The sequence below is a fragment of the Danio aesculapii genome, chromosome 16, assembly GCF_903798145.1.
Source record: "Danio aesculapii chromosome 16, fDanAes4.1, whole genome shotgun sequence".
Classification (NCBI taxonomy): domain Eukaryota; kingdom Metazoa; phylum Chordata; class Actinopteri; order Cypriniformes; family Danionidae; genus Danio; species Danio aesculapii.
The window spans coordinates 3,850,928-3,868,221 of record NC_079450.1 but is presented as its reverse complement, the minus strand read 5'-3'; the positions used below and the strand labels follow the sequence as shown (position 1 = coordinate 3,868,221).

The 17,294-nt window shown below is 34.2% G+C and overlaps 1 protein-coding gene across 1 annotated transcript in view; it reads right to left on the bottom strand.

Moving 5' to 3' along the window:
• Positions 1-743: 743 nt before the first annotated feature.
• The window catches only part of srsf10a (serine and arginine rich splicing factor 10a), a 27,219-nt gene continuing 10,668 nt past the window's right edge, over positions 744-17,294 (bottom strand). The window contains exons 3-6 of the mRNA XM_056474939.1: positions 13,576-13,679; positions 10,535-10,694; positions 8,580-8,630; positions 744-4,607 (exon numbers count right to left, since the gene is read on the bottom strand). Coding sequence (XP_056330914.1) covers positions 4,412-4,607; positions 8,580-8,630; positions 10,535-10,694; positions 13,576-13,679 — 511 coding nt within the window. The 3' untranslated portion in view covers positions 744-4,411. The remainder of the gene's footprint in view (positions 4,608-8,579; positions 8,631-10,534; positions 10,695-13,575; positions 13,680-17,294) is intronic.

Below are 17,294 nucleotides of genomic sequence, written 5' to 3'. Positions count from 1 at the left end.
CCCTTCAGAAATCAATAATAAAAAAAAAACTATCCTATTTTAATCAGCTGCATTAGTAAATGTTTACTCATGCAGTGGACTAATAATTGATACATTTTTAATATACAGTTAAAGTCTGAATTATTAGCCCCCTCTGTTTATTTATTCCCCCGATTTCTGTTTAACAGAGATTTTTTTCAGCACATTTCTAAACAATAGTTTTAATAACTCATCTCTAATAACTGATTTATAGTTATTAACATAATATTTGACTAGATATTCTTCAAGGCACTTCTCTACAGCTTAAAGTGACATTTAAAGGCTTAACTAGGTTAATTAGGTTAATTAAGCAAGTTATTGTATAATGATGGTTTGTTCTGTAGACAATAAAAAATGTATATATTTATAGCTTAAAGGGCTAATAATATTGTCTTTAAAATGGCTTTTAAAAAATTAAAACTGCTTTTATTCTAGCCGAAATAAAACAAATAAGACTTTCTCCAGAAGAAAAAATATTATCAGACATACTGTGAAAATTTCCTTGCTCTGATAAACATCATTTGGGAAAAATTTAAAAAAGAAAAAAACTTTAAAAAGGGGCAAATAATTCTGACTTTAACTGAATATATATATATAATTAATGTAAACACTGCTGATGTAACGTTTACCTGATCAGTAGGTAACAAACAGGTAGTAGGTATAAATAAATACATATTTTGGATTTAAACTATGTAAATAACAGCAGATTTATTGCTCCCTCAAGCACTTTAATCATTATTTAATCAGAATTGTACACATGATTACTGTAGAAATAGTGGTTTTCCATAACATCAGCATTTAATAATGTTGTTCATTGGTCATATTAACGCATTAACAAAAGAAATCTTTTCTATAAATGTTAGAGATTATCAGTTATATTCGTTCATCCAAATCACAAGAGACTTTTTAATATCATGTTTATTTTGCAATGACAAAAATACTACATTTTCGATATATAAACTGATGCTACCATCAACTGGACTAAAGAAATCTCAGATACAACCTTTCAAAAATAAAAATTAAATTAAAAAGTAACACCGCAGCAACTTTGTAATTATAAACGGCTGTAAACACTCCTTTTTATGCCAAATTCAATGTTTAAAAGTCATGCATTTTAGACAAACAAAAAAAACAAGCTGGCGTTCAGGATGAGCGACTATAAAAATAAAGCCATCTCTATATTGGCATCAAACATCAGCTTTCGGACAGGTTGCATCACTTATATGTGGATCTGAGAAGAACAAAAACATCTGAAAGAAGAAGAAGAAGAAAACACTGCAGGAGAGCTGAGCTGGAGCAAACACACAAGGAGGAAAACACACCGCAAAACATCTGAGTTTGTCTCGTTTCTAGTCCAAATACATCGAAACAGTCTTAAATCAAGAAGCATTTTCTAGACTAGCAGGTAATAATCAAAATTAGCTGAGTTTGTCCTTAAAACGAGCCAAGAGACATGATCTTGTTTTGGGGTTGAAATTAAATGATTTTACTTAAAACTTCCTCATTGGCAGATTTCTTTTTTTATAGCTTGTTTCAAGTCTAAATATCTAACAGTTCTTAAATCAAGAAGAACTTTCTGGACCAGCAAAAATATTTGGTTTTCAGTTCTTAAAACATGCTAAATAATCTGCAAATGAGGGAAGTGAAATAGTTTTAGCACAAGATTTTCTTTCTTATAAGATTGATCTTGTTTCAAGCCAAAATATCCAAAAACTCTTAAATCAAGAAGCATTTTCAAGACAAGTAAAACAAATTGCCGTGTTTTTAAGGAAAAACTTGATCAACTTGATTTATTTCTACAAACAAGCAAATTAATCTGCCATCCTGGTCAAATAATCTCAAAACAAGATTATTACACCATTGGCAGATTATTCAGCGTGTTTAAAGGAAAACCTCAGTTATGAATATGCTTTACTCTGTCTAGAAACGCTTCTTGACTGAACAAATTGTACATATTTGGTCTAAAAACAAGACAAAAGCTCCAAATAAGAAAAGCATTTTTTATCCACCAAATAAACAAATCATATTAGCACAAAAACAGGATTATTTTACTTTAAACAAGCTAAACAAACAGACTGTGGGGCAGACTGCAGAAAATGATTTAGTTTCTTACTATTTTGATCTCGTTTCAGTCCAAATATCTGTAAGTTCTTAAATTAAGAACCATTTTCTAGACAAGTAAAAAGAAATTGCATTGTTTTTAAGGAAAAACTTGCTCGACTTTGACCAGATTTTTCTAAAAACAAGCAAAATAATCTGCCATCCCGGACAGAAAGATAAACTATAAACAAGACCATTACACTTAGCCCATATTTAGCTTGTTCTACAGGAAAAGAAAGCTCATTTGGTTTAGTCCAATCTAAAGACTGTATTCTGTTTTTATTTCACTTCTTAATTGAAGAACTTACAGATATTTGGAGCTTGACACAATCTTGAAACAAGATAAAACACGTAAGAAAGAAACGTTTTGCACTATAAAGTACAAAATAATTCCAGTTGACTTGAATTCTTTCACTTGAATTCATTTTTACTTGAAAAATGACCTGCTAGAGGGGCACACGGCAACAAAATGATTTCTTTCCAAACATCTAGAAATTCTCTATTTAAAAAGCAGTTTCTGGACAAATAAAAATTGCATTTTAAAACAAAACAAGCTGAATAATCTACCATTCTGGAAAGTAAAATAACCTAAAATATATATAAATTTTTTTTTTTTACCTTTTGAAAACAATATTTATCTAGAAAATCCATCTTAATTTAAGAATTTTTAGATATTTAGACTACAAACAAGAAAGTCCAAGCAAGAAAATATATTGTTTGCAACTTGAACACAAGATTAATGTACATAAATCAAGCTAAAGATGCTTTCAGATTGAAGTAAGATTATTTTACTTGGCAAATTTGCACATTCTATTGCTTGTTTAAAGGAGAAACGTATTTCTGAAAACACCACAATGTTTTTCACTTGTCTAGAAAATACTTGAAATAATCTGCCAGTGGGCTAAATCAAATAATCTTGCTCCAGTTTGAAACTCAGCGAGGACTCGTTTTTTTAATGTTTCACTTTTGGATGTAAGAATGTTCAGATGTTTGGACTGGAAACTCTAAGAAAGAAAAGCAGTTTTGCACCATGTTAAATAATCTTATTTCAACCCAAACACAAGGCTATTGTACTTCAAACAAGCTAAATAATCTACCAGTGGGGTAAATCAAACAATACTGTTTTTAGTTTTAGTTAATAAGACCATTTTACTTACCAAATTTGCTGATTCTACTCCTTGTTTGAAGGAAAAACTCACTTAATTAACTCATTACAGGAAACACAATATTTAGATGAAGGTTTCATTAGTGTGTATACTAACATTAAGTATGAATAAGCCTTTATTTATCATAGTTTAACTAAAGCATTAACATCCACAGCTGTGCTTGTCAACATTAAAGCACTGTGAGTTAACATGAACTAAAGTTATTTAACTTCAATAACTTTAATTAATAATTGTGTTAGTAAATACATCAGCTATCTTTAACTAATGGACCACTATTTTAAAGTGTTACCCAATATTTTCTTCCTGCTCTAGAAACGGCTTCTTGATGTAAGAATGTTTAGATGATCGCAATAGAAACTCAAAAACAAGATTATTGCAATTAAAACAAGCTAGCTGAAACAAGATCATTTTATTTAGCCCACTGGAGATTATTTAGCTTGTTTCATGTAAAAACAAATACGTAAAGTTGACTCCTTATTTCTGAAAAAACAACAACACAATTTTTACGTGTCCAGAAAAAGCTTCCTGATGTAAGAAAGTTTAGATATTTAGACTCAGTAACTCTGAAACCCTAAGGAAATCATTTTTACATCAAGTAAAATAATCTCATTTCAATACCAAAACAAGATTATTGTACATAAAACAAGCTAAAGATGTCTTCAAAATAAAGTCTTACAAAATAATCTTCAATCTGATGGTCCCTATTGCACGTTTTGTTGACAAAGTTGCATTACAATTACATTACAATCACGTCTCATTTGAGTATTAGTAGACTGTCTGCTTATCATCTGCTCCTTCAACATTTAACTCACTATAAGAAACTTTGCAAGAGCATGTCAACTTACACTAACCCTGACCTAACACCTAACACACTACTTACCATCTAATGAGAATTAGTTGGTATTTAGATGCAATGCAACTTAAATTCAACGAATTGCGTTAAAGGGACCATCAAAATGAAGTGATACTGATTATTTTACTTACCAAATTTAGCTTGTCTTAAGGAAAAACTCACTTAAAGTGGATTCATTATTTCTGAAAACACCACAACTTGTCTAGAAATGCTTCTTGATATAAGTCTGTTTATATATGTGCTCTAGAAAGGAGACGTTATCTGTGCAGTGTAGCTAGCGTCCACCTGACTTGCGTCCGGCCCATGATCTGGATCTGGAGCGGGATCTGGTCTCGTCCTCATGCTTCAGCTCTTCTGCTGCCGGACTGCCGGATCCAGAGCGACGGCTCTTTGACTTGTGCTTGGAATTCTGGGAAGGAGAGTGTGAGGAGGATCTGTGGCGTCTGCGGTGGTGATCCCGTGAGTGGTGTCTGAGAAAAAAAAAAAAAACCCCAGGGGTTTAGTGTTTGAAAACTTGATCGCAAGGCTCTCCAGAATACAACCACAATATCTCAAGGCATCTTAATCTCTAATAAGAAGACCCTGAAGGATTTCACAATCCCTGAATTTAACACAAAATCAAGCAATGGTCACAAATTTAGTTTCTAGTAGGGATGTAACGATTCACCGCGAGTCGGCTTAAAATCGATTCAAATATGTGACGATTTGAACTGAACATGTTTTGAACAGAGGGGGCGCTGTGGTTACAGGCGCAAACTCACTTTACCTGCACATCAGCGGCCAGCAAGAAGTGAAGTGTGCCAGCCAAACACAAACTGTGTGCAAATACTGCAAGAAGACGTTTACTTACACTAACAGAAGAACAAATATGATGCAAATAAACCGTCAGCACAGTGAAAAACTAATTAATTAGCCAAACCACGCAGTGTGAAGATTTTTGTGAAGTCGTTCTGTTACAGAAGCAGGTGTTAGATTATTTTTATCCTCTCCTTTTCAAATGTTCATATTACTGAATATTTAAAAATGTTTAAGATGATCTTAAGTGTATCACACTGATACTTATGCTAATTCAGCTTCCGGACTGCAGCTCTGCACAAGACGTTTGGCCAGTGGAGAAATGGTCGTCCTTATCGGAGTCTGGTTTCTCTCAAGGTTTTTTTTCCCTTCACTTTCACCAATTGGTGAAGTTTTTTCCCTCTCCGCTGTCGCCGCTGGCTTGCATGGTTCGGGATCTGTAGAGCTGTGCATCGTTGGATTTGCTCTTTAGTGTTTGGACTCTCAGTAGTGAATATTAAACCACACTGAACTGAGCTAAACTGAACTGAAAACTGAACTACACTGTTCCTATTTACTTTAATCTTCTATGTGAAGCTGTTTTGACACAATCTACATTGTAAAAACGCCATACAAATAAAGGTGAATTAAATTGAATTTAATTATGGTAATATTAATTATTCACCTTCACAATCATGTTCAACTCCTGTCTCTATCCTACATATAATTAGTAATTTTATAATTAGTATGTTATGCCTATCTGAGCTCATCCCAATGACATCGTTTCGCTTTATCCTTTTTAACAAATAACAACAGTCCATTTCTTAATGTATGTGTTTTTAATTTATTGAAATGTGGTAAAGCTGAACAACTGAACTGTATTTTTACACTATATTGATTTTCTATTTATTATTATTAATAATATTATTATTATTATTTTATTTTTTTCATAAGTCGTGTGTTGCAGAACTCTTGGCCAGGTCACCCTTGTAAATGAGATCTTGATCTCAATGGGTTTTTTATCTGGTTAAATAAAGAAATATATATGCCTGTGGCCTGGAGAAGAGGGCCTATTGACCACCTCTGTACACATTGCTCTCTGGTTTAGGAAAAGCTTTCCTCTCCACACCAGCCATCTCAGGCCCCATTTACACTAACACGCTTTAGTTTTAAAATGGCGTTTTAGAATGAAAATGATCCACGTCCACACTACCGCTTCACCCAGCGTTTCTGAACAGCTCTGCGTTCACACTACACTACTGAAAACGCACATCACATGACCACACACACACTCTCTGGCATGCACTGCAGCGTGCTTTGAGCACATACCCATATGAGAGCTGTGCACGTCGGATTGTTCATCAAGGATCTGCCGCTGGATCTAATCTCTATTTGTTAAACGTGATCTTTAATTCATCCTGTTGTCTCTATCTAACCACATATTCCCCGACTTTGGTGTTTTGAATCTATTACTTGTTCTCAGGTAATGTGTTTTGGCTGAGCACAAAGATAAGTAATATCTTAATTAATGTAATCACGTACACTGATTCTGCACATCTGACTGATTCCTTGCATTTACTTCCTTTAATGTATAAACTTACTGTACGTTATACTTTTATAATGGTCATTATTGATAATTAAAACTGATATTCAGCAAAAGAGATGGTATGTTTCATATTTTTAACTGAAAATGAAAGGAGGCAGTGATGTTATAGGCTCCATTTTGTTATAAATATGTACACAGTAAAGATGAGGCTCATATAAATATGGAGCTACACGACGCCTCGACATTTTTGGTGTCTGTTAAGTTCGTATCAAAATGAAAATAAGCATACCATGTTTTATTTTATTGTTGAGAAAGTGAAACAGCATAGCCAGGGTGATGTGAATGAGCTTATACAGTTCACTGTTCCCTTTGAAGATTTACCTGACGTGTCCTCCATATCAAACTTTGGTAGTCTGAGCTTACAAGGAGAGGATGCAGGACTGAACTGTGTGTAGGCTACTTAATATGAGGAAGAAGCCCCAATCAGATTGGTGAATGTCTGCAGCCACACCTCTGTTTTCAGATGTCTCCGTTTTCCCCCATTCACACTGAGACAGAGCAGCAGCGTTTTAAAATGAGAACGGCCTCTTCAGTGTTTTTGGTGCTCGAATACTCTGGCGTAGTGTGGGCGGACGGCGTAACCACAGCAAAACGTATGCGTTTCAAAACTTCAACATATAAGAGTAAACGAGGCCTTAGTACCCAGTGAAAGTTTTTTCATCAGCAGGGGACATTGTAAATGTGCAAAGACCTCAGCTTATGCCAGAATATGCTGATACTTTTGTTTAAAAATGTCAAATCACAGCACAGTCACAGTTTTAGTTTATGTTAATGAGTCTTTAGTTTGTATACGCTTTCTTTTTTTGGGAATTTATTTGTTTATAAAGAGCAATTTGGTTATGGCAGAAAATATATTACTTTGCAAAAGATTTGCAGCATTTAAGAAAAAATGAAAGGGCTCTTCACCTTAAATTTGTTTCAAATAATTTTGTTAAAAATTGTGGCGATATTGTGAATTGTATCACATCGCGAGTCAGGTGAATCATTACATCCCTAGTTTCTAGAGTTAAGTGTAGTTTCTCTCAGTGTTTCCTTTACATAAATGACAGAAATCAATGATTCTCAAGGTCAAAACATGAATAAAGACTTAAGACGTACATTTGTGTACATTTTCACAGCAAAACAATTAAGAAATAATGCAAATTTTGCAAAAACTCACTACAATCAATCATTTTTAGTCAATGAATCAGATTATCCTTTTCTTTTTTCCACAAAATCCTGGATGGACTGAATAATAACTGACTACCAATCATCTTGACCTTTGGTAAATATATATTTATATATACAGTTGAAGTAAAGCTTAGATCAGGCCCAAAAAATTAAACCCGACCCAACCAGAGCCAGACACAATCTGACACATTAAATGTAATTGCACAGATAAAAAAATTATTCAAAGATGATTCCTTGGATTTATTATTAAGTGGTTGTAAACAATTTATTTGGGTTGAATTTTAACAAACAAATTAAGTTGAATTTTCTTAAATTTAATTTGTTTGCTTAAATTCAACGCAAATGAATTGTTTACAACAGTTTTGCAGACATCATTTATTTCAGTGCATGTGCCCAATTTAAACCTGACTGTTTAAACTACAAACATCTGAGGTGCATGAACTACAGAAATGAGTTTAGATTGATCTTATTGAATAAAGTAACAAGGACATCTCTTTCATGAGCAGAGCGTGTTTTGTTCAGTGTCAATGTCGACTGGCCTTGTAAAGACTTGAACCAGTGACATTCTTGCTGTGAGGCAACAGCGCTAACCACTGGGCCGCCATGCTGGCCTATCCAGGCAAAGGGGGAAGAGTAGGGGTGGAAGGTGGGACTCTACAAAACGAAGATGACTGAGGTATGAAACTCTGGTTATTTATAGTGACTTAGGAATGGTCTGATTGGTGGATCATGCATTAGCTAGTGCAGAGCCAGCTGTGGTCAATCATAAGCACGTGCTCCTCTCGAAACTAACTTCACTTAATGTACATTCTCTCTTACACACAGTTAACGTGTGCTGGTTTGAGCTCTTGATTTTACTGCACTGACATGAATGTTTTTGCGGTAAGTTTACCTGTCATTCTCATGGCTTCTGCTCCTCCGGTGTCTGCCATGTGACCGAGAGCTGCACAAACAATAAACCAAATTAAATAAGTCACACGTAAGGGAAGGTGTCAGCACATTTCAAAATCTAATCTATTAGATGCATAACAAAAATTCTGTTTTTCAGGAAAGAATAATAAATAAATAATAATAAGTCAGAATTGAGCAGATTTTTCTCAAAACAAGGCAAACTGACTGAAGAATGTGTAGATAATTTGACTTGAAAGAAGATAAAACTTGTAAGAAATGAAATCATTTTTTCCACTGGCACACTCTGGGGAGTCTGACAGTATTAGGCAATAAAATTGGTACAATGACACTGTACAATATGTAGTGTTACATATTGTACAGTGTCATTGTACAAATGTACAATAACACTAGTCTTGGGGATGCTCATTTCGGTTAATTTTGCCAACCGACAACCATCGCTCGTTAACTGAATATTAACAGTTAACTGGTCAGATTAATATTAAAGTACTATTTAATAAAAAAAAAAAAGACCAGTCAATTTAGTGTCAGACACAATAAATATTGCATTTTAAAGTACTGATTTATTTTAACATGCGAACATATTAAAGGGTCACGAAACACCAAAACACATTTCTTGAGCTGTTGACAGTCATATATGTGTCTCATGCTGCTATAAACACTATTAAGACACATTTATTTTACTAAGAGGTGATAATAGGTTGTTTTTGTGTTATTTTGAGCAAATTCATTCCTCCGGTTTGAACTGAATTTCTGAAGCTGGGTCACGGTGATTAGATCCTTGCGTGTAATCCAGCGTGGAGACTGGACGTCTGTACCTGGGAGTACTTTGTGATGTCTCTGAGTGTGCTGCATTCATTCATGAGAAAGACTTGGTTCAACCCAATCATTAATATGCATGATAGCTTTGAAGACTGTTTTTACCTGATACAGTGTTCAGACGGCAGAGAGGCCACGTTGTGTTGCCAAAACAAGCAGAAGAAAAACAAGAACAGTTTGGAGACATGGGTCATCAGTGTCGTGTTTATAAATGTGCTGCAATGAAGGTTTTGTTTTCATTTTCCCGCTATGAGAGCGCAGCTGGACTCACGTGTGGATTACAGTGCACGCGACGTGCGCCAAAAATACGTGTCTAAGGAACATTTTTTACCCGAGAGCTTTTCACATCTGGAAATGGTGAAATCCAGATTTGCCGCTCATCTCCTTTTAATATTGACATGGCTCCAGTTGGTGTTGATTGTTCTGTCTCTACAGATTTGGTAAGTGCGCGTGATCGGTGTTCTTTGTTTGTTTATTCAGATGGCACGGTTAGTTCGTATCAGCAGTACTCTTTCAGTTTGTAAAGACAGACCTTAGTCAAAATGAGTTTTTTTTTCCTCCCATTCGCCATGTGGTATCAAACACATTAAAACTCCACTCCTCCAGCAGTTCCTCACATCCAATATCTCATTTGTCACGGGGGGCATGCATGAAATGTTCCTGAATGAAAGTGTCAAACTGCAGTTAAAGTCGAATAATTAATAATTTGGCAAATAATTGGATTACTGATGTCCATGTGAACACAGCCACTGTCTTTCTCCCCTGCGTCTGTGTTTGTGTTTGTTTCTCCCCGCTTTCTTGACTTTTTTCAAACTAGATGTGTGAAAACACCCTGCTGAGACAGCGTGGCCCTTTAAACTCCCTTGTGCCTAAAAGCTTACATGAGCCTTTGTGCAAATGACAAACTGTAACTCCATTATAGCTTCCTCTGATGTGACTCTACAAATCTCATGTGTCCCGAACAGTGGCTCTAGGTTAACTAAAATCCCAACATATAAACTCAACATTGAGTATCCTGCGATGTGTCTATCACTGCGATGAGACATCACAGCTAATGGGAGAGTCCCCATAACACATGAAAATCAGCATGTGTGTGTGTGTGTGTGTGTGTGTACTGACTCTCTGGGGCTGGCTGATCTGCGTGTGCGGCGCTCATGTGATGGACTGCGGGATCGGCTCCTGTAGCTGCGGCTGCGAGAGCGTCTGCGTCGCCCGTCACGCTCGTAGTCGTCGTACCGCGATGGAGAGCGATTCTCTTTCGTCTTCATCTGATTGGGAGCTGAAACACACAAATTACATTATTAGTATTACACAGTATTATTACATTACATTTGAGGCATATGCTATGAATTTCATATAAATACTACATCGAACAAACATTTAATACTCATTTAAAACCTTAGTGTTACTGGGTGCTTTTATGATGAATTATAATAAAAAATAGTTTTATCTTATTTATTTTATTACGTTTCGTTATTTTCAACTCAGAATAAAAAATAAGATACAATTAATTTATGATTCCACTTCAAACGTTAACTATTGCATACTATAGCACTGTTATTTTATTCAGATCTTCAACAGAACGATGAACGTATATTTATACAACGGTTCTGTCTGGTTCTAGAATCTGATTGGCTGATAGCCGTGCGATATTCTGCCAGTAACAGCACTCATCAAGCCTTTTAACCCTTCACCATTGAGTGTTACTCCACCCACATACAGCAACAAGCAGAGGACACTCTACAGTTTGACAAATATTGCAGCTGTTGGTCAACATAATGTACTTTTGAGGCTTTTTTAGTTAAGAATGTAGTTGTTAAGATTGCAACAATGGAGTTTATTTATAAGGATAGTGCCTGTTTTAAATATTTATAATTTCTGAGAGACAGATTAGTCTTTGAGCAAAGACGGTTAACGATGTTCATCCTCAAGATGATGACAGAGACCGCATAATAAGCCTTTAGAGCAGGGGTGCCCAAACTCGGTCCTGGAGGGCTGGTGTCCTGCAGATTTTAGCTCCAACTTGCTTCAACACACCTGCCTGAGAGTTTCTAGTGTACCTAGTAAGAGCTTGATTAGCTGGTTCAGGTGTGTTTGATTCGGGTTAGAGCTGAAATCTCCAGGACATCGGACCTCTGGAACTGAATTTGGACACCTCTGCCTTAGAGAAGGAAAACAGTGTAATTTCAAACTACAGCTGATCAAATCATTATTCAACAGGTTAATGACTTTCTAAGTCGATCTTTCTATTTTGCACCTTGTAGTGCTGTATTTATACCATAGTAATCTCCAGATTGCAACAGAGAAATACTGGGAAATCTCTGTAGACTGATGGCATTTCATGCTGTTCAGCCTTTTAAAAATCACCTGTTTTTTCATCCCTTTAGACATTACGCTGGAGAATTATTCAAACACTAGCTCTAAAGTGACGTTTGCGAAATATCAACGGTTTCTGCCGTTCTGACGTCAGCTGCAGATATGAATGAATGGCGGAAGAAAGTAGTTCCTCGTACAAAAGGATTTTGAGACTCTCCATGCTTGATTTTCTTTTTTTATATACACGATTATGCTGTCAAACTGTTGTATAAACACAGTATCACATGAGTAGCAGTGCGATATGGCTGTATAGTCACTGGTGGCACACTTTTGCCTCCCACCTGTGACTATATACAGCCCCATGGCACTGCTACTCGTGTGATATTGCTCATATATAAATATGTCCATATACATACATATATAATAAATTATATTGTATTCATGTGCAAATTAACTATGCATTCGCTTTTACAGCTGTAATTTCCACATTATTTACAGCTTTATATTTCATATATATATAGTTTCCAGATTTTTTTTTTATTATTATTTGTTGGCGCAAATGGTGTAGTGGTTAGTGCATCGGCACAAGGCACTTTGCCTTCACGGCGACCCAAGTTTGATTCCCGCCTCGAGGTCCTATATCGATCCTTCCCCTTTCACTGCTCCACACACTTTCCTGTCTATACTCTCTAATGTACTATCAAATAAAGGTGAAAACCCCCCAAAAATAATCATAAAAATATATATATATTTATTTTATAATGTAATTATTATTTTTTAGGGTAGTGGAATTTATAGACAGGTAGGGAGCAGAAAAAGGGGAACAGAAAGACTATTGGCACCAACCATCTTTTTCAGATTCTGACTGCAATATAATAATGTTCATCTTTCATGAAGCTGCTTTGGAACAATTATTGTGAAATAATAAAATAAATACAAATAAACTTGTATTGAAGCTCAAATTGTAATCAGTTTCAATAAAGTTACCATATATGGTTGTAAAAATTACTTCACATTTATACATGCACTAACGGTTAAGTTTGGGGACAGCAGGACTTTTAAATGTGTTAAAATAAGCTTCCCCAGCTCACCAACACTGCATTTATTTCATCAAAAATAGAAAACACATTGTAAAATTGTGAAATGTTATTGCACTATAAAATAACTGTTCAAAAGTAGATTATCATTTAATTTAATCATTTATTCCAGTGATTTTAATGAATTTTATGCTTCATTACTCCAGTCATCAGAGTCACATGATCCTTCAGAAATCACTCTGATATTAATTACTATTATTATTAATAGTATTAGTAATACAAGCAATAATGACTGGAGTAATAATTTCATTTGAAACTACATATAATAAGAAAGCAGTTGTTAACAGTTTTAATAAATATTTAATTTATTAACATTTCATAAACGCCGCCTTGATAACCAGAATAATATTCTTAATAATAAAAAAGCAAACATGAAACATAAAACTGAGCCCAAACTTTTGACCGATAGTGTGTGTGCTTCAATACTACAGAGAAAGCATAAAAAACTTCAGTATTTTACATGAATATACATTATAACATATCCAACTCCACCACATTCAGGGACAATCTGAAAGATCTTCAAACTCCCACAAAAACCATGCATTTACCTTTACTTCTATTATCATTTCTTTCAGCCAACATCCTACACTTGGTCTGCATGCATTTTTCCAATTTAAAGAAATGAACAATTTAGCTTGTAGAATACATCTATTTATAAACATATTCAGCTTTTTCTAGCTTGAATTAAATTTTATTCGAGTAGAACAAACTATTAATTTTTTTAATGAAGTTCTTTTATATGCATACTCTTCCTGTCTCCTTGAGCGAACTGTATCTCGATCTGCCGTCCGCAGATCCACTTCCTGTCCAGGTTATGAAGCGCATCCTCTGCGTCCCGAACGTCCTCAAACATGCTGCTGCTGTTAAGGCTTTGCATTGAGAACAGGCTGATACACACTCAAATCTAGATCAACATCAGTTTCATATGCAGAAACAATATCAACGATCATAGAGCAAAACACAAATCATCATCATCATCATCATCTCATTTCATTTCATTGTGAGAAACGGCAACAGGGGATCGTGCTGGATGAAATCACCATCACAATCATCAAAGGAAAATGCTAATCATAATTTTAAGTGTATTTAAGGGTGTTTCTACAACTTCAGGCACTTTTGTGTGAAGAAAAAGAAAGGGAAATATTTGCTGCAAGCATATATACAAATAGATATGATAAAAAAACTGCATAAATATATTTGTTATTTTATAATATACAGTTGAAGTCAAAATTATAAATTATTTTTTTAATATTTCCCAAATGGTGTTTAACAGAGCAAGGAAATGTTCACAGTATGTCTGATAATATTTTTTTCTTCTGGAGAAAGTCATACTTGTTTTATTTCGGCTAGAATAAAAGCAGTTTTTACTTTTTTTAACACCATTTTAAGGTCAATATTATTAGCCCCTTGAAGCTATATTTTGTTTCGATAGTCTACAGAACAAACCATCATTATAAAATGACTTGCCTAATTACCCTAACCTGCCTAGTTAACCTAATTAACCTAGTTAAGCCTTTAAATGTCACTTTAGCTGTATAAAAGAGTCTTGGAGAATATCTAGTCTAATATTATTATTAAATATAGCTATTTTTTATTTTATTTTGTCATTTTCTAATCAAAATAAGATGAAATGACAGTATTCAATTTAAAGTACAACATTATGCTAATATATTTGATTCTATTATATAGCATTTGTTTTTAACATAACACTTATTTCTAAGATGTTTAACATAGCTTTTCAACAGAAGGATGGATATGCATGAGATATTGTAAGTTAACCTCTTCCAAGGTGTTTTTTTCATGCATTTTTTATTTCTTTTTGGTATTTGGGCTTATTAGAACCTAATTAGAATAAAAACCTAAGCATCATCTTTGTTTAGCTAGTTTTAACACATTATTTAAAATTTGTGTCAAGGAAATAATTAGTTTGGTGTGACCAGAGGAAAACAAATGGTAAAACCTTAGTGTTAAGCCCTAAAAAGTCATGTGAAATAAAAAAAGTTAAAATAACGAGGAGGCATGTGGACATAACGCAACATTTTAAAAAATTGTAATTTTTAGCATGCCCAAGTCAAATTTATGCGTGTAAAATATATTTTCCCAACAGCAAAATTGTGGCTAGAGAAAATGGCGAGTGGCTAGTGACATTGAAAAATTCCTAGCCACAGTGACTGGTGATCAAAAAAGTTAGTCAAGCCCTGCTGGTAACATTTTAACTTCTACATTTTTTCCATCATTTCTAGATAAGTGACAATAGTGAAGCCGCCTTTTATATGCATTACAGCTATTTTATTGATATGCGTTTATAGCTATTTTTTCTTTTATTTCGTCATTTTCTAATCAAAATAAGATGAAATGACAGTATTCAATTTAAAGTACAACATTATGCTAATATATTTGATTCTATTATACAGCATTTGTTTTTAAGATAACACTTATTTCTAAGATGTTTAACATAGCTTTTCAACAGAAGGATGGATATGCATGAGATATTGTAAGTTAACCTCATAAGACCCAAGGTGTTTTTTTACATGCATTTTTTATTTCTCTTTGGTATTTGGGCTTATTAGAACCTAATTAGAATAAAAACCTAAGCATCATCTGTTGATACGATGTACTTTTAGAGAAAAATGATGTCCATATTTGTGGACTCGTGGTCTGAATTTACATAAACACTTTTTCCTGAATCTTCTTTAATGCATATTTAACATGGACATTTTTTTTAAACATGTTTTGACTATCAGAGAGTTAAAAACAATTTTTTTTGCCCATTTTGGACAGTTAAAAATAGTGTTTGGGACATTTATTATGCTGCAAAACAGTTGGAGGATGACACTGTATGTCTGTAACAAAATATAAAACATTTATAGTATTTTAAACAGCCACTAAAGAGCTCAAATGTGCTGTCCACATATGAGGACACTCAAGCTCTAGGAGGTTATGAACAGTGTAGAGGTGTGCATTAGTTCAGTGTTCAGTGCCTGCAGTTGCAGAAACAGCTAGCAATCAGCATCAAACGCAATACAGAAATGACCTGTGTACAGAAATCATCATCATCATGATCGTGTGCTCTGTGAGATGTAGGATACAGCATTAAACGGGTCGGTTACCTTTAACATGCTTGAGCTTTGACTTGAGCTTGATCTTTACTTGACTTGGAGACTCAGACTGGGCCCAATAACCTTTAGTCTGCTCCTCTTTCTGCGCTCAGACCGAGGCCGAGGTCCCCTTTGAATCTTCAAGCTTTACCTTTCTCTTTATCTTTCTCTTTGTCTTTGTCTTGAATCTACTCTACATCGGCTCTTTTAAATATTCTCTTTCTTGGGAAGGTCTCCAGAACTGTATGTCTTTACATTTTCTGAGACAACAACAGAGGAAATAGATCGGTTAGCAGACAAACATCGCAAATGTTCACCGCCAATCACATCACGCTTCCAGAGGAATCACACGCAAAAATGCTGATTCTGACATTAATCTTCACTTAGAATCAAAGTCAGCGGAGCTGTGTTGGGGGCGGAGGGTGGGTTCTGGGTATGGTGGCGTTAAAAAAAAAAAAATAGTGCCAGGCAAAAATTAACCGTGATTAATTGCATCCAAAATACACACATATACACATATATATATATATACATATACACATATATATATACACACACATATATATATATATATATATATATATATATATATATATATATATACACACATACATATATACATATATACATATATACATATATATATATATATATATATATATATATATATATATATATATATATATATATATATATATATATATATATATATATATACACACACACACATACATATATATATATATACACACACATACATATATATATATATACACACACATACATATATATATATACATTTAAATACAAATAAATATAAATAAAACAATACACAATATAAAAGTAAACTTGAGCAATTATATCAAAGTGAATGTGCAAAAGGGAAACCGTCTTCGTAATCCCTCTGCATTTTTTTGGAACCCAAAATATTTCCAAACTTCTGACTTTGACCTTTTTAAAGGGGGATAAATTGTCGGCAGCGTTCCTCCTTATCAACTCATATTCTATAAAACACAAAAGCCATATATATGAAATAAATAAATAAATACAAACTTTAATCTCAATTACTGTATGCTGTCCATAAAGATATTTGTTGAGTTCTAAAAAAATACACTATTCATTCATTTATTTTTCTTCGCATAAGTCCCTTGTTTATCAGGGGTCGCCACAGTGGAATGAACTGCCAACTATTCCAGCATGTTTTATGCAGCAGATGCCTTTCCAGCCACAACCCAATATTGGAAACCACCCATTCACACACACTCATACACTACAGCCAATTTAGCTTATTCAATACACTATTGACTCAGCCTATATTCAATAATAAACATAACAAAAACTGCCTGATAAAGCATGGGTAAATCTTCA